At 39.1% G+C, this 26,266-nt stretch overlaps 1 protein-coding gene across 5 annotated transcripts in view; it reads right to left on the minus strand.

Moving 5' to 3' along the window:
* ARMC8 (armadillo repeat containing 8) overlaps positions 1-26,266 on the minus strand; it is a 67,237-nt gene that overhangs the window by 25,961 nt on the left and 15,010 nt on the right. For 3 of the 5 annotated variants that reach the window (XR_011740452.1, XM_065844777.2, XM_071812388.1), the window contains 6 exons: positions 25,908-25,979; positions 10,499-10,641; positions 10,301-10,398; positions 4,661-4,753; positions 1,186-1,245; positions 208-288 (listed from right to left, as the gene is read on the minus strand). Coding sequence is in view for 4 of the 5 variants with exons in the window: in XM_065844777.2 (XP_065700849.1) it covers positions 208-288; positions 1,186-1,245; positions 4,661-4,753; positions 10,301-10,398; positions 10,499-10,641; positions 25,908-25,979 (547 nt within the window). In the remaining variant the exon portion in view is untranslated. The remainder of the gene's footprint in view (positions 1-207; positions 289-1,185; positions 1,246-4,660; positions 4,754-10,300; positions 10,399-10,498; positions 10,642-25,907; positions 25,980-26,266) is intronic. The other 2 variants (XM_065844779.2, XM_065844778.2) reach the window with 2 other exon arrangements.

Here is a 26,266-nt window from a genome sequence, read left to right on the forward strand (position 1 = left end):
CAGACAGGCACAATTATCTCATCCAGCCTGAATCAAGTGGCACACAGCCCGCTTCCCATAAAATAAAAATGGCATGATAACGTATTAGATTTTTTGCATTACATACTATAATGAAAATAACTCAAGATAAACGTAGAGTTTTTATAATCTTCGTTTGGATCCCTTTCACAAATATATGTCAAACACGGAATAATTTTAACGTCTTACTTTGTAGGAGGTGGAGACTAAGAGATGTGCGATATTCTGAACAGCTCCATGGTTAAATAAGATTGTCTGGTGATCTGGACCCTTCAAAGGAAAACATAAAACCATTTATTTCTTTAGAAGAACATTTAAGAGGTTTCCACTATCTGCAACTTACTGTTAAGGATTAAAGGCAGATTTACTAACATTTACTTTGTAATCCGCTGGCATATCAACTTTTTTTATTTAATAAACAAGTCCAACGATTATTTTGACAGCATTTGTCCCTTTCTGGTAATCATTTCCACTCTCTTCTTCAATAGACAATGAAATTAATTTTCACAAATGAAGAAATATAGATGGAATACTTATGTTTCTATGCTTCATACTGGAAACAATGGAGAGCTCCTGATTTTCTCTACAGATCATATAAAAGATCCTCCATCACTAATGTCTCCTTCACTGGTAATATTAAGCATTTTCAACAATTCCAGCCTCAGAAGAGAGGCAATTAATTCTGAAACTGTTTCCAGACAGAACGTGACAGCGCTTTGAGAACACATGCAGATTTTCTTCCCACAGATTACTTTAGTTTCAAACATATTTAACCATAAATCCAGTCAGCCACCACCCATTTACTGACTTCAAGATCTAAGGCAGCAATGGCCAATAACACCAATATCCTTCCAAGATTTAAAAGTATTTGGAATGAAACACAAATACTGAATTCTGCAGTAGAAAGGTCTCAGAACTTCTGTACAATAAGGCTCGACAACTCTTTATTTTCACGTTTGAGATACAAGCTGGAATCAGATTCCTCTTATATTCAAAAGAATGGTTTTACAACATCCCTTACCTCTAAGGAAAAAAAAAAGCATAAAATTACTTTTAGATGTAACATATCTGGTGCTTTAAGAGATGCTTCAGCTGCTACTGCCACCAAGAGCTTTCTACCAAAAAATGCAATTAGAACAGCATGGTTTAAGTAGGAAAACAACTTACATTGGCACACAGAAGTGGCTGAGGCAATGATTTAAAGCCGCAGCTATGCCAGCGTTGAAGCTGAAGAACAGATATTAAAATATGTGAACATAATGAATGACCTTAAAATAAAAGAAATCATATTGTCCTAGATAGTTTTAGTAATTCACAAGTATTAGTGGTTTTTCAATGAGTTGCAGATGATCAGTTCGGTGCAAACAGGGCAAATGCACGTACAGGTGACACTTGGGTGTATCCTTAGTTGCATAACTAAACGCACATGAAAATATCTACTCCGTACACATCACGTTTGTGCATTAAAGATGCCAGATTGGTTTGTGCAATCAGGTTAAGCACTAACCCATAAATAGGGACAGCTTCAAATAGAAATGTGAAAACTTGAGAATATAATGGATCATTTCCAAGCAGCTCAGGCACTAATTTAATAGCAAAGCCTTCTGGATTTGTTTCTCTTTGGATATACAGAGTTCCAGGGGTCATTCCTACTATGCTCATCTTTTTTTTCCAAATATGACTGGACAGCATAATATTTCAGGACTAGAAATCACACTTCTTGCATGATTTTCTATCATACTATGTCCATTTGCAATAAAGCAGTAGGATAGAACCATGTAACAATTCATGTCACCACGACATTTGAAAGGCTGGTATCTAAATGCAGATGTACCTTGGCTCAGGGCTCCAGCACCAGGCCTAAGATCACATAAAAATACATCCTCAGAATGGGCTCTCGCAGACATGGGATTTTAATTTTCAACTGGTGGTGAAATTATTACTTATATTTTAACGTGGTGACATCTCCGCATAAGTTCCAGGCCCATCTTTTCAAATCATTCACACACCTGCGTGTTTCCAAATGCACACCTTATCCCTTTTTATTTGACCATTAAAATAGTAAAGCGTACCTACTCAGACCGCTTTCTCTGGAAACAAATCAATTGTGATAGAATCTTAAAGTAAACTCTGACTTGCATTTTAGCATTCCACGTACATCGACCTGATTTCAGTCTACTTATTTGCTTCTATGTTGGCAGAATCCTGGCTCCGTACGCTAAGAACTGCATCTGCTCCCCCTGTAAATCAAGGCTTTCCCTTGCTTAGGATGGCTCTTCTCCAAGGTCACTGTTTTCCATCAGTTAATTTTAACTCTAAAAATGCAGTGAGAAGCGGTAAAAGTAAGCGGTAAATGCAAAAAATAGCAGCGATGTGCTAGGAGCCTGAATTGAGGATTGAAGAGAACACAGAGATTTCAGCAGGCAAGAAAGAAACCTGAGTAGACCAACCAAACAAGATTTTGGCAAGGAAGAGAAAAAATGCATGTATAAGATATAAGCAGAGAACAGTGTGCAGGGAGGAGGGCAAGCGCTATATGTTACTACTAGTTTAATGAACAAATCTACTAAGACGAGGAAAGAGAGGAATCAAAGCATCAATCTCCCCTATATGCCAGGCCTTACTTAAATATAAAAACTTATAGTAACTTATTTCTTCAAGAAAAAAGTTAGAAAGGTTCTCTCACACGTGGCCTTTTGGGGGGAAGATGGAGTCTTCATTAAAAATGTAGTGAATACTAAAACTTGCAGTATTTTTTTAATTATAAGAACATATTTCCTATTCGCATGTATCAGAAAATCCCCTGCAAATTCCGCTGCACTGTATTAGATGTATTTTGTTACATCTGAAAACACAGCAAATGACTTTGATAATCAGACCTGAAACCTAAGAACTTAACAAAAAAAAGAAAAAGGGGGCATTTTCGATATTTGTTGAACAGCTGCATTTGCCGGGGCAAGAGAGAAATGCGTTCTTCACATTTGTGACCACGTGTTTACTCAACCTCAAGTATTTTTCTTTGTTACGCAGCATGTTTATTCTGTAAATGCAGCTATTTCTTAATCCTCATACCCAATTCTTGCACATTCATGTTTCTATCCGCTCACACAAGCAACTTGTTCTTTCCAAAAACTTGGATGTTTCAAAACGTTCGCTGTAAAACGTGTTGGAGCGAGATCCAAGGGGTGCAGGCGGCATCCAAAACAGTGAGTTTGTAAGACTTTTCTTACCCTACTGTTGTTAAGTGACCGGGCATTTGCTTTGTTACCAATATATTTGATCTGTAAGTCAGCAGGAGTTATTTGAGCTACAAGTAACTCTTTTGGAAAGAGATGACAGTAACAGTTTTCCTGTTGGATTAATTACCTGAGGTTACTCAGCAGTTCTCATGCAGCCAAGAGGGTTTATATTGCTCCAGAGCAAACTCCCAATTGTATAAACTGACTTCTATATCACCCTATATCAGCTCTGTGCTATTTTTCTTGTAAGTCAACACAGCCCCGTTTTTCACCTGTTCAAAATACTCAGTCTATTAAGGAGACTTTCAAGTGCCACAAACACGAGCTGCCTCACTGTTGCCTTTTTCCTCTTAAAATACCAAATTCTTTTCCCAATGTTAGATCTGAGCTTCCACAGTCCAATGTAGGATTCTGTCTTAAAGTCATCTTTAAACAATTGTATAAATCTTGGCAACAGAATGATGTTTTTATATCACACTACAGTTTTCACTCCTCGGTTTCACTTAACAGAAGAAATGCAATTGGATGAATGTCTATAAAGAACAGTCATGGTAGAGAAAAATACATTTTTAACAAAGGAATTATTCCAAGTTCCAGAAGACTCATTACAAGTGATAAGGTAGAAAGCTATTTTTTGAGGTAAATACTTAAACAATCATAAATTTTGGAACTTTTCCATTTGTTAGTCTGGGAGATAAATACAATCTATGGTCTTTTAATTTTAAACTGTTTCTAAAAGGGAAAGATGCTGGACAAATCTCATTTCCTCCACTGAATTATTTTGATACAGTTACTGTATAATCCATGGGTACAGTAACTACCAAAAATGGCAACAATAATATAAAAACAGCAGTGTGTGGAAACTTGGAGAGGAAAACAGAAAAACCTGTGTTTGGAGTGGGTTTGCTGCTGGTTTTAAATCAGTTTTCCCATCACAAGAGAATTGCATTACATGGCAGGAATGAACATGTGTCTGGATAAACCTGTAAGTGGTAGAGTTGAAGGGAGAGGAGCGTTTTTCTTCCTCTCAACCTACAGTACCTCTTAGGAACTTCTCTGGATTTAAACTTTGACAGCAGGTACAAGAGCTCTGCAAAGAGATGCTCCAGAGGAAAATCAATAAGCTTTCCAAAAACTATACTGATAACAGTGAGGATTGACATTTGCCTGGACTGCTGACTTTGTTTAATAACCAAAGGTACAAATAAATATACACACCCTATAAAAAAGCACTTAGTTGCAGTTTTTTACTGTAGAGAAACATATATCAACCCCAAGAAACCTGTCAGCAAATCCAGTGCAATGACAGTTCAGATGCTGTCACAAAAGGCATCATCATCTTACACAGTTTCTTACATAGCATAAATGCAAGTTGCATAAAGAAAATGTATTCTCTTCCTTACTTTGCAGCAATGTGAGAAGATCTGACATATGTATTCTTGTGTATATCGAGACCTACTGAGCAGTGCCATGAGGTGGGAGATAACTGTAGCATCCTGGAAACAAGTCAGAAAAGAAAATAGTGTTAGCGCTGTATTTCAGCATCACTTCTTCGTAGTTCATTGTTTAAAAGAGCACTCCCAATTACCCACTCAGTATTCCCCTTCCACTGAAACGTGTATGAACACAGAACAACTCAATTAAAGTATAGTACAGGAGAGATTTCAAGGCACAAGTGACAGTTTTGAGCCAAATCCTCATTGAAAATAACAAAAGGTCAATGCATGTTAGGTATAAAACGTGTGGGATTTGTCTCCAGAATCTTTACTTCATGAGAAAACAATAAAAGCACGCTCTATAGGCTCTATTAGGTATCTGTGACGCTAGTGACAGAGGATTCCAAATAAATCAGCAAAAGAAAAGGGTTATATTGTTATATTCAAGTTTCCTTTGAAAACACATCCAGTTACTTAAGCTGTGTGGGAAGTTACAAAATTACAACATTTTAAAGCTTTCAGTTACTTTTACCAGTACCTTTTAGGAACAGCAACTGCAAGAAACACTGATTATTTTGGTTTGGCAAGGTGCTAAACCAAATTACTCTCACGAGATAAAGGGTGCAGAGCAGAGAAGATGAAAGAGTTTTCCTTTTCAAAGAACTCATACTGTATTGACCCTACATAACTCAGACTCTTTGTTTTACCTGCAGGAGAATGACGAATTGCAACCCTCTGGCTAGAAAGAGATGAATTAAAATTAGAGCAAGGTCTTCATGCTCCCCAGCTACTTTTCCAACAAGGAAAGCAGCACTGCCCTCATTGTTTCAATGACTACGGCTTCAGAGATACACAGCTGCTCATGAAAAGCTGGATTTCCCAATTATTTGGGAAATTCCCAAGCACTTTTTTATATTAGCAAAATAAACATGTACATCTCTCCTACTTGCATATACATTTGGAATTAGGCAAAGCTTTGCAATATTTATATTTATATTATGCATAGAAACACACAGAGAATAAAACCAACTTGTTTCTACTGCTTGTTTCTCAATAAGTGGGAAGGACCAATGCATCAAGCATCAATTGCCATTTCAGCATCCTATGGAGTGCAAGTTCCTTAGCAGAAAGTGGAGTTCTGCTATACGCATGCTCACTGCACACTTACGGGCTTAGGAAAAGCAAGGGACCAACTATTCTAAGCAGGATTCTTAAGGTCTGGTCATCAGTAGCTCCATCTGATCTTCTGTCTTTGCATATAGCACAAACACTTATTTCTTTACAAATTCAGAACCCAAAGGCCTGCAAGGAGCTGCTTTGGTTGCAGGGCGATAGTGGACGTTAAATCCCCGAGTATATTGTAATAGCACTGAGTATGTTTATCAGAAAAGAATCTAGAAAGAGTAAAAAGATATGTGGACATTACTGACTTCCAACTAAATGCCAATTGTGATTACATGTCAATATGAGGTTACATACTTCCACGTTTTTTCCTCATATTAATACTTCAGTAACAAAGGATCTTTCTAGCAACCCTAGTATGCAACATTAAGTCTACACTCGTAATTTGCAGTTAAAACAATGAGGTTCAGAGATCCATTAAAATGTTGTCTGCTAATGAAGACTAGTTCCAGGCAACTTATGACAAATATCTTATACATCACATGTATCATAACAAAATTACTGCCCATCCAAACAGAATTCAGAAAGAGAGAATTAGCAGTTGCTTTTACCTGCTTGGATCCCAAAACCTCTCTACTTTGTTTATATTCCATTTTAATATTAAAACAAAATTGGCAAGATCTATTCTTAAAACTTTCCTTTTTAACAATTATTATCCTTTTTTTCCAAGTCAGAGAACTGAAATTCTTACATTCATCCAAATAACTTGAATTCAAGCTCTCTAAGATAGAATTCATCACTTCAGAACTCTCATTTGTAGGAAACAGTTCAGATGAGAGAACGTTCAGCCTTGCTGCACAGGCTGAGCCAACACCAGTCAGGAGGAACAAAAGAAGTAAAGCGTTAGAAGGTGACCTAGATTCCTCCTTCAGTAACTGCGCATCACTGAGCTGCGGTGAAACGTGCGTTCACTTCGCACTGTGGTTTGATTGCTCGTTAAATACCTGATTATTAATCAGTGTAACATACCCTGCTCTGTTCTGTAGCCTTGTCCTCTTTATTGTTGTTCCTCCCCTTCACCAAGCCTGGTCCATCACCAGGTGACATTAGGTTTTCTATCCCAAACCTGAACAGGTTTGCCTTTCACTGAACATTACTGGCTCATGTAAGCTGGAAAAATGAGATTTCTCGATCTTCATTGTCTCAACAGCAGGGAGAACCTCGTCCTGCTGCAGAGCCCTCATTCTCTGAGCTTCCTGTGAGGACAGACTCACTCAGAGCAGGGAACATACCTCTTCAAGGCCAGCATAGCGGCTACAGATAACAATGTCTCAACAAATTGTACCTGGGTCCCACTAAGGAAAATGGGATCACAACTGAGAACATCTATAAGGGAACATGCAGAATACCTGCATGGGCTGGAAGGGTTTTCTGCTGCCAGACACAGGTTTTTTGTTTTAAATAGAATAGCAAAAGCTAAAGCAACAGGCTATCAGTCAAACTGGATTTGATGTTGTGCTTGAGTCTACTTGGCAAGCCAAAACACACATGTACAAAACACCTGCAAATATAATCTTACAATTAAAAAAAAGTCTGCATGTATATCACCCTGGGACTCCATGTCATTCCTCATTCCCACCTGTAGGATGGTCAATAAATCAGCATCAGCATCAAAAACCGTAGCATTCCCATAGAGGGAGTCTCCACAAGAAGCCTTTGTCTTACACAGGAGGGCTGGACCCAGCTCGCTGTTCTGCAGCAAACGTGTTGTAAAATCTCAGTATCAGACACTACAAATCTGGCTTTTTTGGGAGTTCAGTGTTCATTCAGCTCAACACCACACAGATGGGCCTTCACATTTGCTCAGGACAGGTTTTAAGTTCCTACAGGAAACAGCCCAAATGTTTACACCTCTGAAGAACTCATTTGTGTTTGGAACTGAACATAGTTGCTCAAAACTTCCAGGAGTTTATCCTAAAGTTCCTTTCTATAAGTAAAGGTTCAAGAGTCAAGATGAAGTTTCTGCCTCACAGCATTTCTGCTGGGAGCAATATCCAGGTTATTGTGGATGACATGTGCTGGTGTTTGGGGTTTGTTTTTTTGATGTGTTGGTTTTTAAATGAGATTTTCTGTTTATTTCAAACACGTGCATACCCTTGATCTTAACAGAGAAGTCCTCTAAAACCTCCAGAGTGACGGTAAAATCCTTGGAGACATTGAGCTAAGTCATAATATCTTGCCTTGGAAATAGTCCTGGCCAAGGTTTGAGAGGCAGCATCCTCCATGCAGTCAAACCACAAAGAAATTCTGGGAAAAGTTTCTATCTCAGGAACCAATTTTTCCGAAGTCTTCTCCAGAACTGCTAGACAAGAATGAAAAGCCATTGACAAACTTAGTTTCTTACCTTCCAAAATAGGACCTGCTAAAGGCAGAACTCAAAAGGCTGCTGCGTGAGCCCTTTCATTCATTCAAGACCTGAAGCTACATGGAGCTGTTGCGATCAGAAACAGAGAGGGAGCACAGTAGCTAAACAAGAACTTTAAGTTCTTCCTGTTATTCCCAGTGTCAGAAAAGGAGAGTGTCTGCCATAAATTGTTGATTAGGCCCATAATTACCTCTTTAATTACAAAGACAACTTCTCAACTGCTGCCTTGTGAAACATACCTTGCAGCAGTGGCTATACCTTCCAAGAGATACAAAAATGTCTTCTCTTTACAACAGATCCATATTCATTACTTTTCAAAGCACAGCTTTGGGTATTCCCACAGGAGAATCAAAAAAAGCAGCTGATTTGCAGAAATAGGATCTTAAGTATGCTCATAAAATATTCAACTTTCAGGTGTCCAACTGGAATGGGAGATTGGAAAATGGGTATTGCAGCTATAACTAAAGAACAAGGGCACCCTCACCAGGTGACTGCTTCCTGTGGCTCTGGTTAATTAACGGACATCACACTGAGCTGAATAACAAATGGGGTAGCAGAGTTCTCACATCACTGTTGTGTGGCAAAGAAAATCAAGGATGAAACAGAAAATCAAGTATCTAAGGCATATTGTTCCCACAATGTCAACCGTAATTTATATGCTAATACTGGTTATTTCACATTTCTGTACATACTCTTCCACTTTCTCTCCCTTCAAGATATCAAGTCTCTCCTCCAAATAGGGAGCAATTAACAGGCTCCATTGAGCACTGATCCCCAGAAGAGGTAGGGATTGCTAACAGAGATGATCTTAAGCCCTGATCTTGGATGCTGAGAGCAGGAAGCAGGTGTCCCCGCAACGATGAACTCTTAGAGGTTGACTCAGTGGAATCTGGGAGCATAAAGTGGAGTCAAAGGAAGGAGCAGAGGCAGGAGGAAGCAACTCTCGGATCCCGCAGGAAAGGTGCCTTCAGTGGTCACACATACAATCTGCATTGAGGCTTTTCCTGTTGAACAATCAAAAAATCAACTGGAAAAAAACAGCAGTGAACAGTAGAGAACAAAGCTGGCTGATTACACGTGCTAAATGTGGAGTAACCTGTGAAGAGCTGTAGAAACTTTGTGAGATGGACTAACCAGCAAATGAAATTCAGAATAGGTGTATGGTAAAATTGAGTCCACAGAGAAATGTACATACCTATTTCTGGTACGGTAAATGTAAGAAATCATGAGAAAAAGAATTGCGAACAAACCAGACATCATTACAGAACTGCATAACAACTAGACAAAAGTAATGAAGAAAATCTGCTGAAGACTTTTAACACACAGAAATTGTCTCTAGTAACAACAGACACACCTGAACTGTGGATAAAGTATGAAATCACAGCCTGCTTTACCCCTTCCACTGAGACAAAGGAAGAGGGAAGCACACATATCCTTCTTTGCCTTCCTTCCAAGTGACGGTGACCGATTTGGGGCTGCTGAGAGTGCCTGCAGACAGGGCTGCACATCCACAGCTTTGCCCTGGCACCTTAACACCGTCAGCACCCCATTGCTCACACGCTCCAAGCGGAACTCAAGATTATAGAAATGGCAGGGGACGTTTTCTATCCTCCTGTCAGTTAAATGTAAATTACGCATATATTAACTTAAAGCAGAAGAATTTTGGAGGTGAAACTCTTCAATGTGAAGTGCAAAAACTAAGCAAGCACCCTCATGTCTGGTATGGGAGCACAGTGTCGGATAAAATGTTAAGGTTCAGAAACTAATTTTTGCCTATATAGTTGTGATAATGGTACCTGTAAATACAGTTTATTTACTCCCTGATATTGCACATAGGTCTGAAAATTTTACGTTTTTTCTTTATCAGTGTGCTACCTTGCGGACCATCTCATTTCAAATATTGCTATAAAAGTTAGGTGAGCCAGGTGCCCTAAGCACAGTTGAGAAATGCTAACATTGTTGGTCAAACAAGTCCTCATTACCACTGCAGACAACGAGATCTTTCACTCCCACCAACTCTGTAGGTTTTAAAAGAACATATTAATCTGCTTACAACTTACTGTGTATAGTAGATCCTCTGGAGTTACAGGACTGATGAAAATGGTACGGAGACATCGCAGGCAAGCTTCAATAAACTTTAAATCTGGCGACAGCAATCCTATAAATATAGACAAAAGCCACTATTCAGTTTCATTATCTTTGCTTATTTGAGTACTTCAGGAACATTTACTAACATAGATCCATTAAGGGAAAAGTACCTTGCAATAAGGCTGGGATAATATGGCAGTCTAGTAGGGATTTGACATTATTCTCTGTACCCATCGCAAGGCTTCCGAGGACCACAGCGCATTCTGTTCTCAGTTCTGTGCTGGAGGTTTCTTGCTGAAGTAAATACAGCAACCTGGAAATAGAATTATTTTTATAGGAAGATTCAGACAGAAGAGAACTTTTCAGTCTAGTAAAAAAAAATATAAATCTGAATCCTGCTACGTAAAGGTGATTAATTCCTTATTACAAAGACTGAACAAAACAGTAAGATGAGCACTTTATTCGTAAGAAACTTGTTATATCACGTGTTCCTATACAGGTTTTACTTGCTGTTATGGTAGAAAGATACCACATAGTTTTTTCTAAAAATGTACTGCCACAGTGCCGATATCCGGGATGAGGTTTTTCAGGATACCAGGAAGATCCCAAATTTCAATTAAAGGAAACGAGTCTGCAGGTTGACGTCAATGGGAAAGGGAACCTCGTGCGTCTCCCCTAACACCTAGGGGCATGATTACCGCTGTCATGATGGTTGTTGTCTTTGGCAGGGATTTCTTCTGGGTCACAGGTGTGAAATAATTCCATCATTAAGCACATGCATGTGGGCTGAGAGTAATCTGAGTTTTGAACACTGAGAAATGAACATATATGGACACAAAGAAAGCCCAGAAAAGTTTTACGTGCAGAAAGGCAGCTGAATCATAGCTAAACACGATCACTTCAAACCTAAAATACATCTTGCCAAACACATTCCTTGGGTCCCAATCAATTTGGATTCTTTGAACAGTATCAAGATACCCAGGAGCCCTTTTGAACACACTTTAGATTATATCGGTAGAGCCTGAACCACAGCAGAGGTCACCGAATACATTTGAGACATGAAGAGCCCAGATAGCAAATGGATTTCTACATCGCATCAGCACAGAAGATCATCACTTTGAGATTCACATGGTTTATAAGCTTAGGATGAAAAACTTGGGGCTCCCACGTTACATATAAGGTGACTTGGACACAGAGAAACAATTCTCTCTGTTTATGCAACATACATCACTTTTCTAGATTCAATGAGCTAAGACAGAAATATTCTCAATTAAATAACACTAGTCTCTATAGTTTGAAATGGTGTCTCCTAAAGCCAGGCAATATACTGAAGCTTCTCTAGGAGCGAAAAGGAACCAAAAGGCATCACCTGCCACAGCGCTGAAGGAGAGAGAAAGAGCTACTTGGGTAAACAGACCCCTGAGCAAAATGCTCCAAAAGTTGACTTCCTAAGCCAAACACATGGGAAAAAATAACCAGAAACACAGTAGCTAAACGCAATTTAAAAGGGACTGGAAAAGGCCACCAAGGGCAGCGCAAGCAGCCACACGACAGGCAGTAACACGGAGTGGTATTTTTAACACACACTCCACATGTTTCCCACTTCTGTAAGGCAGAAACTGCTTCTTATTATAGAATCCCCTACATTTGAAACCTAAAGTAAAAGGCCAACAGATGTAACTACAGCATGTCACTGGAAGAAAACTGTGAGATCAAAGGTCTCTTCTATACCTACAAATAGCACATTCATTACATAGAATTCAGACTGTCCCAGGTAGCAGATAATTTACCAAGTTGTTGGAAAAGAAGAACAAAATAATCCCCCATTAGTCCCTAACAATTTATTTGGATTAAAACGTTTGTGACTGCGAATCTGCTTTGCTCTAAAGGCAGGTTTGACAGCAGCCGAAAGGTGGAGATGCCACTAGAATCACTCAAAGCACACGTGCACCCTTTGTGGGATGTCACTAATCTCGTGGTGGAAAAAAGCTCCAAAACACAAACACAGGCTAAGGAGATCACATATAGTTTCCACCTTAACACAAGCAACACAGTTGAAATGTGGCACAAAATTAACGTGTGAGATGCAAGTAACCCAAAAGCACAGATTATCGTTTTTCTTTTCATCTTCCTTCGGACTGAAAGGATCACACCAGTATAAATTTAGAACGGCATTGATTTCTGGAATCATAGAAGTTTTCTTTAACCCACTCCTTCCACAAACTCATCAGAAAAAGGCATCCAGGCTCTTTGTCCTTGCTTATCTGTTTCACCTGAAAGGCCATTTATCCCTGATGTTTAGAAACCTCTTCTAATTTCTTGTATTAATCTACTCCTGAGTAATTTACATCAATTTGGTATTGCATGCATATTATCCTTTAATTTTTAGAATTCTTGTCATTTCTTACAGCCAGCAGCTAGCGGTCTGGAGGCTCTTTGGCCCCAGTTGCCTGCATGGCTCGGGGGAGCTCGTCTGGGTGCTCTTCATGTTCCTGTGGGCGCCTTCAACACCGACAGAACAAGGGATGTAAAAAAGCTCAGATTATCAAAATTAACCATACCTGTACTATCAGCTTCTAGGAAAAGGACAACAGTTATACTTAAGGTAATTGAATTACAGGTTTCTAAAGCTACAAGTTCTGGTACTGTATGATTTGAAGTATCAGCTGCACTATGTTCAAGGTAAAGATTAGTGTTGTTTCTGAAAGAAGTACAATACATAATCAATGTTAGGCAAAGTCATCACAAAATAAAAAAAAAAGGATTCCACTTCCAATCCCAATCTGAATGGGACAGAACAGCCTTCCATTACTATGAGTTCTTTACAGACAGCTGGGTTTGTTCTCTGCCTTAGATCAGGTTACGGATAAACAGGTAATGTGCGAACACACCGAGTGATCCAGGCTGAAATTCATCCTTGAAAAGATGTGTTTTCTGGATACTGAGCTACTCCATGGGAAGTGCAATCTCATCGACTGTTTTGACTCTGATTGACGTTCGCTAATTGCCAAGAAAAATCCCTTATCGTAGAAAATAATTTGACAGGAATCACCATGAGCAGATCAAAGGATTAATTCATTTATTGCAGTAACCTGAACATCTGTTTTGTTTTAACACCAAAGACCTGACTTTTCTCAGCACACACGTTTTGTAAGCTCACGTTGCAGAAGTTGTCAACATGTTCTATTTGTAACCCCACTGCTAGAAACAGTTATGTATCTCCTATAATCTGTATCACTTTATCTCACAGCAAAAGTTAAACTTCTTTTTTATTCCTTTTAGTATTTCAAAAGCTGAAAGATTTGACTTTAAAGAGCTGGCAATTTAAACCACACCACCCAGACCAGCCAAAACCAGAAACCAGCAACAACATACATACAATCTTTCATCTCTGCATGAGGAGGAAAGAATAAAAAGCTTTAAGTCTGTTACAATTTACCTTCAGGTAGAAGCAGGTTATTAAAGTTACTTCTTACAATTATTTTAATTGATAGAGTATATGATCTAGTAATTTTAGTATGACTTAGGGCACTTGATCCCTATGTTTCCACTATGGATACTGTTACAGAAAAATACCTATTCTTAGATCAGACCATGTCAGATCTCCAAACCCCCACTCATCCACCCAAAAAAACCCCACCCCAAACCAAGAATGAAGACTAAATCAGTTCTTTCTCTGGTTATTTTCTAACAAGCCTTTCAGACATGGAATTGTCTGGAGAATACTAGGAGACTCCTCTGATGTAGGTGTTGGCAAACACAGATCTAATTACTAATTTAAAAGAGTCAGTGCCAGTTACTTTTTAAACAAAAAATAGCTTTCAATAACCTAGACATCAATTTAGAAATACAATAGTATTTTCTTCCATTTTCAATATAAAGTCCTGGAAATCTGCTCTGAGATGTATCTTCCCCATACAGATCATGCCAACAGCCTTTTCCGATATTAAAGGAGTTTGATAAATAATCCGTGTCCAGAAACATTTGGTCATGTAAAGGGAGTTCTAGAGAATGCAAAAGCAGCCTAAATTCTGAAGGTTGTTCTCTTCCAAAGAAAATAATTGCTATTTTCTTTTCCATTAACAGTCTGCACTTGGAACAGACATTACAACCACGTTAATGCTAAGGAGTGAAAATGAAACACGCCAACTATAATCTATAGTCTTGCTATGTGTTTAAAATAGAAATCCCTAAGTATGCTTTGTAATTGGTGAAGATGAAAAGTTCAGGTTTTACATACAATATTCTTTTTGAAATATTAATAATATCCTTTTCTAGATCTTTAAAATACACTTGTGTTTCAGATTAGGTTTTCCACAGAGTTAGACATCCATATTTTAACATCCTCTGTTTCTTTCTGTAGAAGAGAGAACCGACACCGAGTAACATTGCAAACTCAGTAGTTAAATAAACTATAACATTATGAAGAGTTTCAAGTGAGGAGAGCCCATATAATTGTTAAAGATGAAACTGTGCATTAGTAAACTACTGTGAAACATTAAGGACAAAGACCACATCCTTTTGTCACAAGAAACACAGCGACAGGACACTAATGTCCATCCTGGACTGGGCTGATATTTCCAGGGTCTAGTACAAATTCAAAGATATTTGTAATACATTCCTCCCATGTATTAATATTAAAGAATAAAAAGGTAGAAATCACAGTATCACAGTATGTTTGGGATTGGAAGGGACCTCAGAAGATCATCCAGTGCAATCCCCCATGGAGCAGGAACACCCAGCTGAGGTTCCACAGGAAGGTGTCCAGGCGGGTTTGAATGTCTGCACAGAAGGAGACTCCACAGCCTCCCTGGGCAGCCTGGGCCAGGCTCTGCCACTCTCACCAGGAACAAGTTTCTTCTCATATTTAAGTGGAACCTCTTGTGTTCCAGCTTGATCCCATTACCCCTTGTCCTATCATTGTTTGCCACTGAGAAGAGCCTGGCTCCATCCTCATGGCACTCACCTTTTATATACTTATAGACATGAATAAGGTCCCCCCTTAGTCTCCTCTTCTCCAAACTAAAGAGACCCAGCTCCCTCAGCCTTTCTTCCTAAGGGAGATGCTCCACTCCCTTAATCATCTTTGTTGCCCTATGCTGCATGTGCATGCAGCAGATAAAAGGAAAGGTCATAACACAGATTTCTGAGATTTTAAATAAACAAGGTACTTGTTCATAGCCCACATTTTTTAAGAACATGATGCCCCCGCTTAACCTGGATCCCTTATCTTGAGCCTTATCCCTTATCAGCCAGCCATGCGATTTGTACCAAACCTGCAGAAATTCTGAAACAAGGCTGCACTAAAGCCACCTTCACTCACTTCTGTAGAGCTCGAGAACTTCAGGAGATACCAAAAGCACAGAACAGATACTCCGAAGCAGCAAAACTGTGCTAATGCTCTTGCTGAATCACTCTTTGGTCTGAGATCCTGCAGTAAAACTCATTACAATATAGGAAATGAAATAAAGCTAATGGACAGATCTTGCACCATCTTCACAAACATTAATCCAAGGTTTGATGCTAAGTAACTTAAACATAATATTTGGACTTTTCAAGCTTCTAGAAGGCTTCCCTAAAATATTTTCCCTTAATGTTTATAAAGAATACAATTTCTTCCATTTGTCCCTGCACTTCCAAGAGCAATTACATGATTAAAGTCTGTTTCTCAGATGTCCGTAATGGTATCCAGGCAATCACATCTAAATGAGGTAGGACGGTAAACCCATCCAGAGAGACACTTCAATGAACCCCATGGACAGCCTAGAAACCAAAAATAAGGTCAGCTGGAGGCACGACACATTTTGAACAACTGATGGGGATTCACCCAGGAAAACCACACAATATTCTAGATAGAGTAGAAAACTTCCAAGGAAGGTAGCTGCTGAAGAAATGGTAACTACAGCAGCTTAGCAAGGAAGAAAAACAGTCCAGATTCTCCTTTCTGCTGAAGATCATTGAGATGGGTGTGGTGCGTCGAGTTGTGCACTATAAGACAGACTTGCGTGATTTAGACCTCACCAATCTGGGCTGAACACAGACCACACAGTTAGCGAGAAACAACTGAAATTTACTCTCTGACATTCCATCCCACTTACAAATTGTCAGAAAATCTCTGAAGCTCTTAAAGTACTTGGGAAGGAGATGAAACTCAGCTATTAGTAAAAGAATATTTTCAGCGCTTCATCAAGCCCCATGAGCAGGCATGCGGAAAAAGAGCTCAGGGTAACAGCTTGAGTTATAGTACCATGATTCTTAACATACCTCTGATCCAAGTATATGACTAAACAAGAGTTTTAATTCAACCATGATTATCTGAATATTTATTATTAGTGCCTTCACAAAACAGATGAATGCCCTGTTTGCTGGAATGATGATGATTCCTTATTCTACTATGGGGGATGCTCGTCTTCCAGTCCATTGCAAGAAGGCCTAAAAACTATACCATGAAAACATGCAATGAATATACAGATGAAGGTACTACCAAGGCATATTATTTACTGCTGACTTACAGAATGTTGAATAAAAAGCTAATGTATGCCTAGGGGTCGACCTCTGAACAAGCGGGAAGTCCCAGTGAGCATCAATCCCAAACTATGAACTGAAGTCTGAGAATACATCAAATGAGATAGGACAACATGCAAATATTTTAAAATGTGCTCTTTTGAATGCATTTAAGCATTAATTTTCAAACAGCATTAACAGGAAGCAATCACTGGCCTCAGAATTTTCCAACACAGGAGCTGAGTATCATTTTAAAAGTACACAGAATATTTTCTGTAAAACACATGAAGTGATAAATTAAATAGTTACAGATTCTTACAAACAAGGACTCAAATATATTAGCAATTTTTATGGCTTTTAGTCAAATAGATGTATCCTAAACTGAGATGTCACAGTCTCACTTCTGGAAGCAACAAGTTAATTCACAGTCTCCTCCAGTTGGAGCCAGAAGGTCTGGGCTAACTCTACTACCAAGCTAAAAACGCCTATAAAGCAAAGACAACTACTTCTGAAAGATTTCATACAAAGCAAAAAGGACCTGGCAGTTTTTTAAAAAAGCCAAGTTGAGGAATGTGATGGTAGGACTCAGCTTTGAACTGTACTATTGAAAATGTTCTGACTACTGTAGTGTCTGTAAAGGAGGCAGTAACGCAAACACTCACTGACGTGTGGATTATAGAGAACACCCTTTACTTCTCCAGTATTGTGGTGCTGTGAGCGGCAGGGAAGCAAAGCTGCAAGGAAAGCTTTTCCTTTAGGAACCAAACTAGGAGTCACAGCTTACAGCTCTAGTAATTTATTCTAATGCTTCAACATTTTCACTTTATATATAGAACAAATCATCGAACATTAATGTATCACAACTTGCATCCAATCTGGTTTTTGTTCACTTAATTGATGTTGAAGCATTATAATAAGGATTGAGCAATGAGGTCTGAATTAAAAACAAAGCACAACACATTTCACGTAAGAGTGAATAAGGACTACCACCAAGTTTTACCTCACCTTTCTCTTTAATGAGTTTCATCTGAAAATAACTCTTGCCGCTCTCCATTGAGCCAGTGCTGTCTGATTCACCTTTTTACAACATGAATACGTTAATTCAGCGTATAACACTGCTAACCCTCTTCCTGGTTCTTACCCACGGCGCTCCTAGCTCTCTAAAGCTGTTCACATGCACACGTACTTTCAGGGTAACTTGAAGGATATTCAAGTTGCTACAGTATGGCCCCTCTTCTTTGGTACTAGATTGAAAAAAAAGCTCACATCCCAGTGCATTAGCATGAGCTAAGTTTATTTCTTCCTCCCTAAGACAAGCCACAAGCCATCTAGCAAAAAATAAATACGTCCTTTCCTTGCAGCCATTTATACTGCAATATCTGGGAGCACCACACAACCCCTGAAGACCGACAGGTAGATTCACATGAACATCCACAGTGAATGGCGGTAATTCAGTTTAGCGTTATTTGAAAGTGCGACACAGGCTCTGATATTTTATAGGACTAGGTCAGTTGCCTTAATTAAAGTAAGGGTATTTTTGAGATTATGCAAGCTTTTTGTGTTAGAAAAAATGTGTTACAGGCATTATATAAAGCAACATCTTCATCAAGTCTTGCTTCAGCTATCTCATCACTTTGCTCAAGACTAATGTCCTATCAATAAGTTCATTGGCAAACTGTTCATTTCATCTACAATTATAAGCTACACCAATGCAAACATTATTCTAAGTCTTCCAGAAATTCCTGTGTGGAAATATTTTTCCTGTGTTGAAGCACCAGTGAATCAGACAGCCTACAACCAGCATCTGAAAACTACTGTTCATTGAGACAAACCAGTTTTAAAAGGTTTCTGTCTGAGGATGCTAAGCAACTTTAAAACAAAAATTAAGCTATTTGTTGTCTCCCGATTCACCTTCATTTTGAAACTCTCCATTGCATACACTATATTCCACTCCATTTGATATCACTGCCCAACATCCATTATCTGCACATGAAAGAAGACGTCAATAATACATTTTTTAGTACTTCTTTTTTTTACAGATTTGACTCTTGCAGCTCCTTAGGAACAGATACCGTGAGATATCATAAAGCTACTTTTAACCTGATGTTTCTGAAGCTGAAATTTAAAATTCTAATGAAAATATACCATGTAAAAGTTTCCATTAGAAGTACAGCTTATATTAATGATGTCCTTTTTGCACTTCAGAGACAGAGTGCTACACAATTTTTAAACAAAATCAGCTCAAATACAATTCTGCTGACTGCAAATACCTGCCTTGACTCTCATATACTTTGTAGCTGAGTTAGAAGAATACCCTGCTCCAGTCATACATAACCCTCATGGTGAGTGTTACTCCTCATAAAGAGATGTATAATTATGTAAATAGGCCCTGACTCCTGACTTTTTCATGAAAAAAAATCAAAGACAACCACAGGAGGCCTATTAGGGCTTCTGCTCTTCACCTTTCACCACTTAGAGCAACGAAAGTCTTTAAAAATACCAGCATTGCAGATGAAGCTCCTTCACCTAAGTGTGCAAACCATGAAGTCTGGGCACAGTACACAACACAGAAAATCTCTATGTGAAGTGCAGCCAAGAACAGCACAAGGCACCAAGAAGCAACTGCACCTTGTCCTCATAAGGACGTCCAAAATGTCTGGACAAAACGCCTCACTAAGGTGCGTGTCAGAGCCAGTAAAACTACCCAAATGCGCAGTCTCAGTTCTTGAAAGCAAGCTGGTAACACACCAGAGATCACTGATGTTTCAAGAGATGTGCATAATTCATAACTAGTACAGTTCTTATTACCACCACCGGCAGTGGTCCTGCAGTCCAAGCTGATCCAATCCCTTGCAGCTTCTGCAGTCAGCAGGTCAGTAACATGGCAACAAGGATCACAGAAGCAGAGCTGGGAGGAATCCGGGCAGATCCTCGTGTCACTGAGCTTGCCCCAAGGCAGGATCAATCATTAAATCATTCTAATACACTGTCTTGCTTGTTTTTCAGTACTTCCATTGGTGGAGATGGATCGCATTATTGCCACCAGCAGTATTTCAGCACTGCAAGGTGCAGATGTACATACATTTTTCCACTACTATGGGGCAGTCTTCCTTTATCCTAATGTCTCTGTTTACCTGCTTGTTTAACAAAAAAGCTGAAAAAATAAACCATCACATACAAACCCACTCAACAGCAGACATCATTTACCATCAGTCACACAGATAACAGAGGAAAAAAAACAAAACACAAATATTCCTCATACCGGTTTCCAACATTCATTGGCCCTTCCCACTTCACAATTCCAGAACTTCTCCAGCAAGAGAACTCTTTTTTGGTGGCTACCTTCAAATTAGAAGCTAGAAAACATTCCAAAAATTATCTGCTGTCGTTGCTAAACCTAATTACAGCTGTCCAGTAACCCAGCCTCAGACTGCAGTGACAACCCACGGCCAAGTTTGTTCTCTGAAACAGTTCCACGGCTTTACTGCCCCACGTACAAAGAAGAAAAAAATCTTGTCAGATCCATGCAAGTTAACTCTTAATCCACTACTGTGATGTTCCTTCTTTACCAAGATTCAGTATTGGGTCCATGGATCGGCACATAACCCCAAATGTGGTTTAACAAATCTCTGTCTAAACCTATTTTGGGACAGCACTGGGCTCAATACTGCTCTGTCTAATTAAATATATTTGCATGACCATGTCCACCAAGTACAACATGTATTTGCACAAATGCATCTTTCATGTATAATTTCAGCATATGAAGTCATAAATTAAGAAATTAAGACTTTCATTGAAACCATACTCTCACTCATAAGGGAGCATTTCCTTATATGAGTTAACAATGGATTTAAAGCTGAATACTCAGGCAAGTGCTAATATACCCTGTCTGTAAAGGAGACGGTTCTGTCAAGCAGATACTTGCTTTCCTACGGTTGAAGGATGACAAGTCCTTTAGGACCAACATTATAAAAGACACTAATTAAATGAACTTCTAGAGTGAGTGTCTGAATTCAAGGGTAACTCCAAGGAAAAACTAGCCATAAAAAGGCATTCTTCATTAAATCAGGTCACAGAATCACAGAAGAGATGATGCTGGAAGGGAGCTCTGGAGGTTACCTAGTCCAACCCACTGCTCAAAGCAGGATCAGCTACAGCAGGTTGCTCCGTATTCCAGCCACAAGGCCAAGCTTTCCAGGACACAAAGCAACAGACGTACTTTCTTGGTGTTAAACTGAAGTCACATGCGCTATACGTACAAGCCTCTTTACTCCTAAATATTTTAACGTAGGCAGTGTGTTGCTCATCTTCTACTTCAAGAGTAAATGAATTGTCTAACTAAGAACATTATCTGACATTTAGCTGAGTAACTCCAAGAGAAGCTGAAAGCAACAGGGTGGTGCAAAACCAACCGAAGTTTTCTTTTTAAATGTCAAAACAAAAGGAACACACATTGAAACACTTCAAACACTATCACAGACATGTGAATTCCTCTACTTACTTAACAGCACATTGGTTTTAGTTCTTCCAGTATTTGCCAGCTAATACTGCACGCAAAATCTTTACAGATATCTTTCTTGTGTTTAGTGTGGACACCAGCCTATATAAAATCTTTTTCCTTAGCTGACAGACTTTGGGATATAACAGAACTTTCCAGTTAATAGAGATATGTTCTCATCTCATCAGCAGGTTACACAATTATCAAAGAAACAACCTTATTTTTTGGCACACTCTAAAAGAACACTTCCTGAAGGAATTTGATTATGTTTAAGAATAAATTGAAACATCAAATTTCATGTGTGTCAATGTTAGTGTGTTCACAGCCCTAAAAACAAGTCAAAACCCCATGACATTGTTACTAGCTTTTGCTTCCCCAGACAATCTAACAGTATGCTTCGCAGAACTGCAATCTCAAATGGTAGAATGGGTAAACCTTCACCAGCTGTTCTACATGTCATTTAAAATGTGCTCCAAATAAATTCAGGAATTTTTAAAAAAGCCCAATAGTTAAACATAATCCCTAATAAATGACTTATTGAAATGTGAAAATTAACTATGTAAAGTTGTTTGAGGTGCAGGTACCTAGAGCCTTTAGCTTTGGGAAGAAGTACACCAGCACGTTACAGCTCCAAACAGATTGTGCACCTAAAGACTCTGGAGAACAATCAGCTGGAAGTCAGAAAATCACTTCTGGTAAGTGATAAGAACAGTTCAGTGTTTCTGTTATAGGTCCTGGATGATTAGGTTTAAGGTTTGATTTAAAAACCACCATAGTCATTATGGAGCAAAGGAAGAACTGAAGCTCTTAAAGAGAAACCAGCTCTGAAGTGGATTAGACTTTAAACATTAAACTCTCAGTAACTATTAGATAAGCAATAACTTGATTCAGCTAACATTTTTGACAAATTAGCCCAGGTAAGCACAATGTACAGGAAGGCAAAGCTATGCCACGATGACTGGAATTTAATATTGCCTTCTCTACCCCCTGTCATCCACGGGATGAAAGAAAAGGAAGGAAATATATCACGAGCTTGAAAGGTCCAACTGTTGACTGGCTGATAAACCACTGAACATTTTATCATTCACGGTACCAGAAAGTGGTTCATGGGTCTGCAAAACAGAGTTTCCAAGAACCTACTCTCATGTTCACTTCAGTTTTAGGTTTTCCAATTCCATCTATGTAAGTCAGAGGTTTTACACTGTTTACTGCAGAATTCAGAGAGAGCTTAAGAGCGATAACTTTTGCCTACAACAGGACCTAACCCACCTGCTCATTCAGTGGCCTTAAAATGTAGCTGATGTGCAGTCTGTGGAAAAGTGTTTAAAGGAGGCCTCAAAGTACCACAGAGCTTCTGAAGTTACGTCAAAACCTGGTGAGATATCTGGGTGGTCCTGGTGACCGCTTCAGTGAGTCTTGAGTTCCCCTGTGCCTTAGGAGTTACTAAATGGCCAGGAATACGATGACACAGTAAACAAGCGTTTTTCTAGCTTCTGTAATAAACTCCACCAGAGAGGGGCTTTGATTACAACTTAGACTAACTGCTGCTAAATGAACACCGTTCTGTTAAGTCGGAAGTCCTACCAAGATGACTTAGAAAAGAAAAATGTAATTTGAACTGAGGACTCAGTCAATTTTTGTTGTTTAGGAGGTATCGGCAACTGACAAAAAGCTTTGATACTGAACTTGGACTCTGACAAGGTGTCTGACATGCCAATAAGTACAAGAGCTGCCAAGTGAAGGAGCACACCAATAACTACTATGGGCTTCCTCATTCTCTGCTAGCACTCATGGAGTGGAAGAAAAAGAGCTAGAAAACTGAAGGACAGTACAAACAGTAAACCATTTCTAGGCAAGTTTGACTTTTTAAGCTGGCCTGCTACTGAAAGAACTTGCTATTACAGCATTAAAACACCATTTTCCCCACCAACCTACAGGAATTTTACTTTCTCGGACTGCTACTAAATAGGAACAGTTTCAAAAAGTAAAACTTGTGCAGTCCTGAGGTGCCTTAGGCCAGCAATTCATGCCAATGTAAAGGAGTAACTCTCATTCTGTATAGTGGAAGACGTAGAGAAAATAGTTTTCTAATAAACAAATTCCACATACAGGTTGGCTACATTTATATTCTGAACATCCAGGACTATTTTTGTGTACACATTTGTACAGATCTTAACACTTCTTAGTTCTTAAGTTCAGACATGGCGATTCTGCAAGCTTTCTTCTATCAGCTTTGTTTTGCTCAGCACCCTCTTCAGAACAAGTGGTCAAGAAGCAACCATAGGTCAGACTGACCTTCAAAGGGACAAAAACCTTTCATTTATGATATGGATATACCCCCTTTCTAAAGGTGACACTAGTAAGCAGAGAGCTCGTAGACTCAGGAGGCCACTGGCCTACAAATAACAGTGATTCGGCCATTCTTCCCCAGCATTTTCTTCCTGTGTGGTCTTCAAAGGACTTTGTGCTTCTTTCCAACCAAGCAGCAGTCTAATATTTTAAAATCATAGAGACACTTCATACCTATGGGTAGTATTTGGCCCACTTTGAAACACAGATGCAAGTCTTGGAAACAGGTCTTCTAACCTCATGAGTCTGTTCTAATATTTGAACATACTGTCTTCTTTTCCACTAAGTAACAGAAATCTGAAGGGGTTCTTTGGGTCTAAAGGGTCTCTTCTGAAAGTTTGCTGGAGGAATACTTGGGGAAGAAGAAGAGAGAAGCAAGAAATGAGTAAACATGAAGTTGAAGCACAGGACAAAGCAGCAGCAGCAGCATTTTAATAATCCTCATGCCACCACAGCACAGAATCCACTTCCCTTGGGAGACTGCAGTCTGACTCTGTGAGAAGAAAACTGTTCTCCTCCTCAGCTTTGCAGAGGAGACTTTAAACAAAGAACGCTAGCTTGCTTGCTCCTCTTCTTTCTGAGGGAAACGTTTGACTTTGCAGACTGGAATTCCAAAGGCTCCCACGCTAATGGCTTCAGTGGCCATTTCACAAACTACCAGGCATGTTAAAAAAAGCCAATGAATTCCCACCACCTTGTCAGAGAGAACAACACGAGTTCTCTAATCCAACTGGTCTATAATCTATTTAAGTCTGACTGCAACACCTTGAGGAAATTCTAAAGCCTTCAGAAAGGCACCTGAGGGTAGATGATGATACCTAAGTTTTAGCCAGCAAGAATCGTCTTTGCTCACAATAACCCAGCCAATTTACCTTCTTTTATATCTCTAGTCTGAAAAGCCTTGGCATTAGATTTCCTGTCATTCGAGGATAACTTGTACTGAAGTGAGGAGAAGCGCAATAGTTCACCTTTTAAGATCTTCCAAACCCAGTCATTTATTCGTAGTTATAGTTAACCATATCATTTACTTGGACAGCCAGAAGGCATTAACAATAGGGAAAAAAACCCAACACTTTTGGATTTTCATTACTGGGCATGGAACAAGTAACAGCGGAAAGCAGGACAACAGAAGGAACGTGAAGTACTACACAATTTAAGAACTGGTAGGTTCTAGATTTGGAAGCTGGAGATCTTCTGTCACTCTTAATGAACCACAAGAATCAACAACAGCACAAGAAACTCTTAAGGTCTGTTGCTGAAAAAATGTCCTTAAACTTCACATAATCTTCAACAAATGCCCACTTCAATCTTTTTATCTCATGTGAAGTCTTCTCTTCACCTGTTCATATCTGGTCAAAACGGCAGATAATTCAGTGGGTTTTGTAGAGGGGGTTTCCCCACACCTAATCCCTAGGGAATTTAAAGGAGTAGCCTTGACGACAACTCAATCTGTAAATGAGAAGATATTTCCCGCAAGCAAAATGCATTTTTTGCCAAGCCAGAAGCAGCTTTCTCAAGCAGGACGGTTTGGGACCTAGTAGCCACTTCAGTTACAGGATCGTAGGTGGCTCCCATACTTGCAGCACGAGTATTGCAGTGCTCAGTGTTTTCCTTTCCCACTGCTGTGCACTGTGGCTGAAAGCAAGAACAGGGCTGAAATGAAAGCTGCCGTGAGCAATCCAGCACCTAAATTACCTGGTAAATTTGTACTAGTGGAATCAGGATCGGGAAAATGTTAACATCAGCTGAAGCAGTAATTCAGCAATAAAGTATGATCAATGGTTTCTAATCCTCTGAAGCAGGTGGAGAACACAAGCAAATTATCTCAGATGTTTAATATTTTTAAATTATGTCTCTCAACATAACCTTACACATTTTCAGTCATGAACTCACCAGGCAATTGGCTGAAGAACAGGATTAAGTTATAACCACTTCCATCCATCATTAATATCAATGTCAGAAATTAAGATTTCATTCCTGAGATGATAAAGTTTAATAAAAATCACCAAGACCACTTTAGAGAATTATATTAAATTCTAAATTAAAGCATTACTCAACAGCCTGTTTTGTAATACATGAGTTTAACAGATATTTCAAGTATCTCTCAGGTACGTTAAAGTATGCAGTCAACTACAATCAAAGTTAAAACAAAAAAGTGCCTGCGATCTAAGGATCATTATTCCAGACCTGTTGTGAATCAGTGAAAAGGAGAGTAGCAAAGGACATACCTTGGAACTGCTCCCAAAACAATCAAGTTGGCTTTTTGTTTGTTGTTTCCAATTACAGCATTTTTCATATCTCTGTAAATCCAGAAAGAAAAACAAACCCTGGTAAATTATGCTGAGGTACTGAGGGCTTAATCTATAGAATTTACTATTTCCATGAAGCCTTGTCAAGTAGTTTTTCCACATGTCCATGCTGCCCCTTCAGGACACAGTTTGCACAGCCCACAGAGCTCGGGGATTCCATCGCAGCCCAACTTACGCAAGTAACCAAAACCCAAACTAGCTCACCTTCACACCAGGCATGATGGAAAACTAGATATACCGGTGCTTTGTGCCCATATATTTACTAGACTTCTTAAAGA

This window comes from Patagioenas fasciata, chromosome 9 (genome assembly GCF_037038585.1).
Source record: "Patagioenas fasciata isolate bPatFas1 chromosome 9, bPatFas1.hap1, whole genome shotgun sequence".
Classification (NCBI taxonomy): Eukaryota; Metazoa; Chordata; class Aves; order Columbiformes; family Columbidae; genus Patagioenas; species Patagioenas fasciata.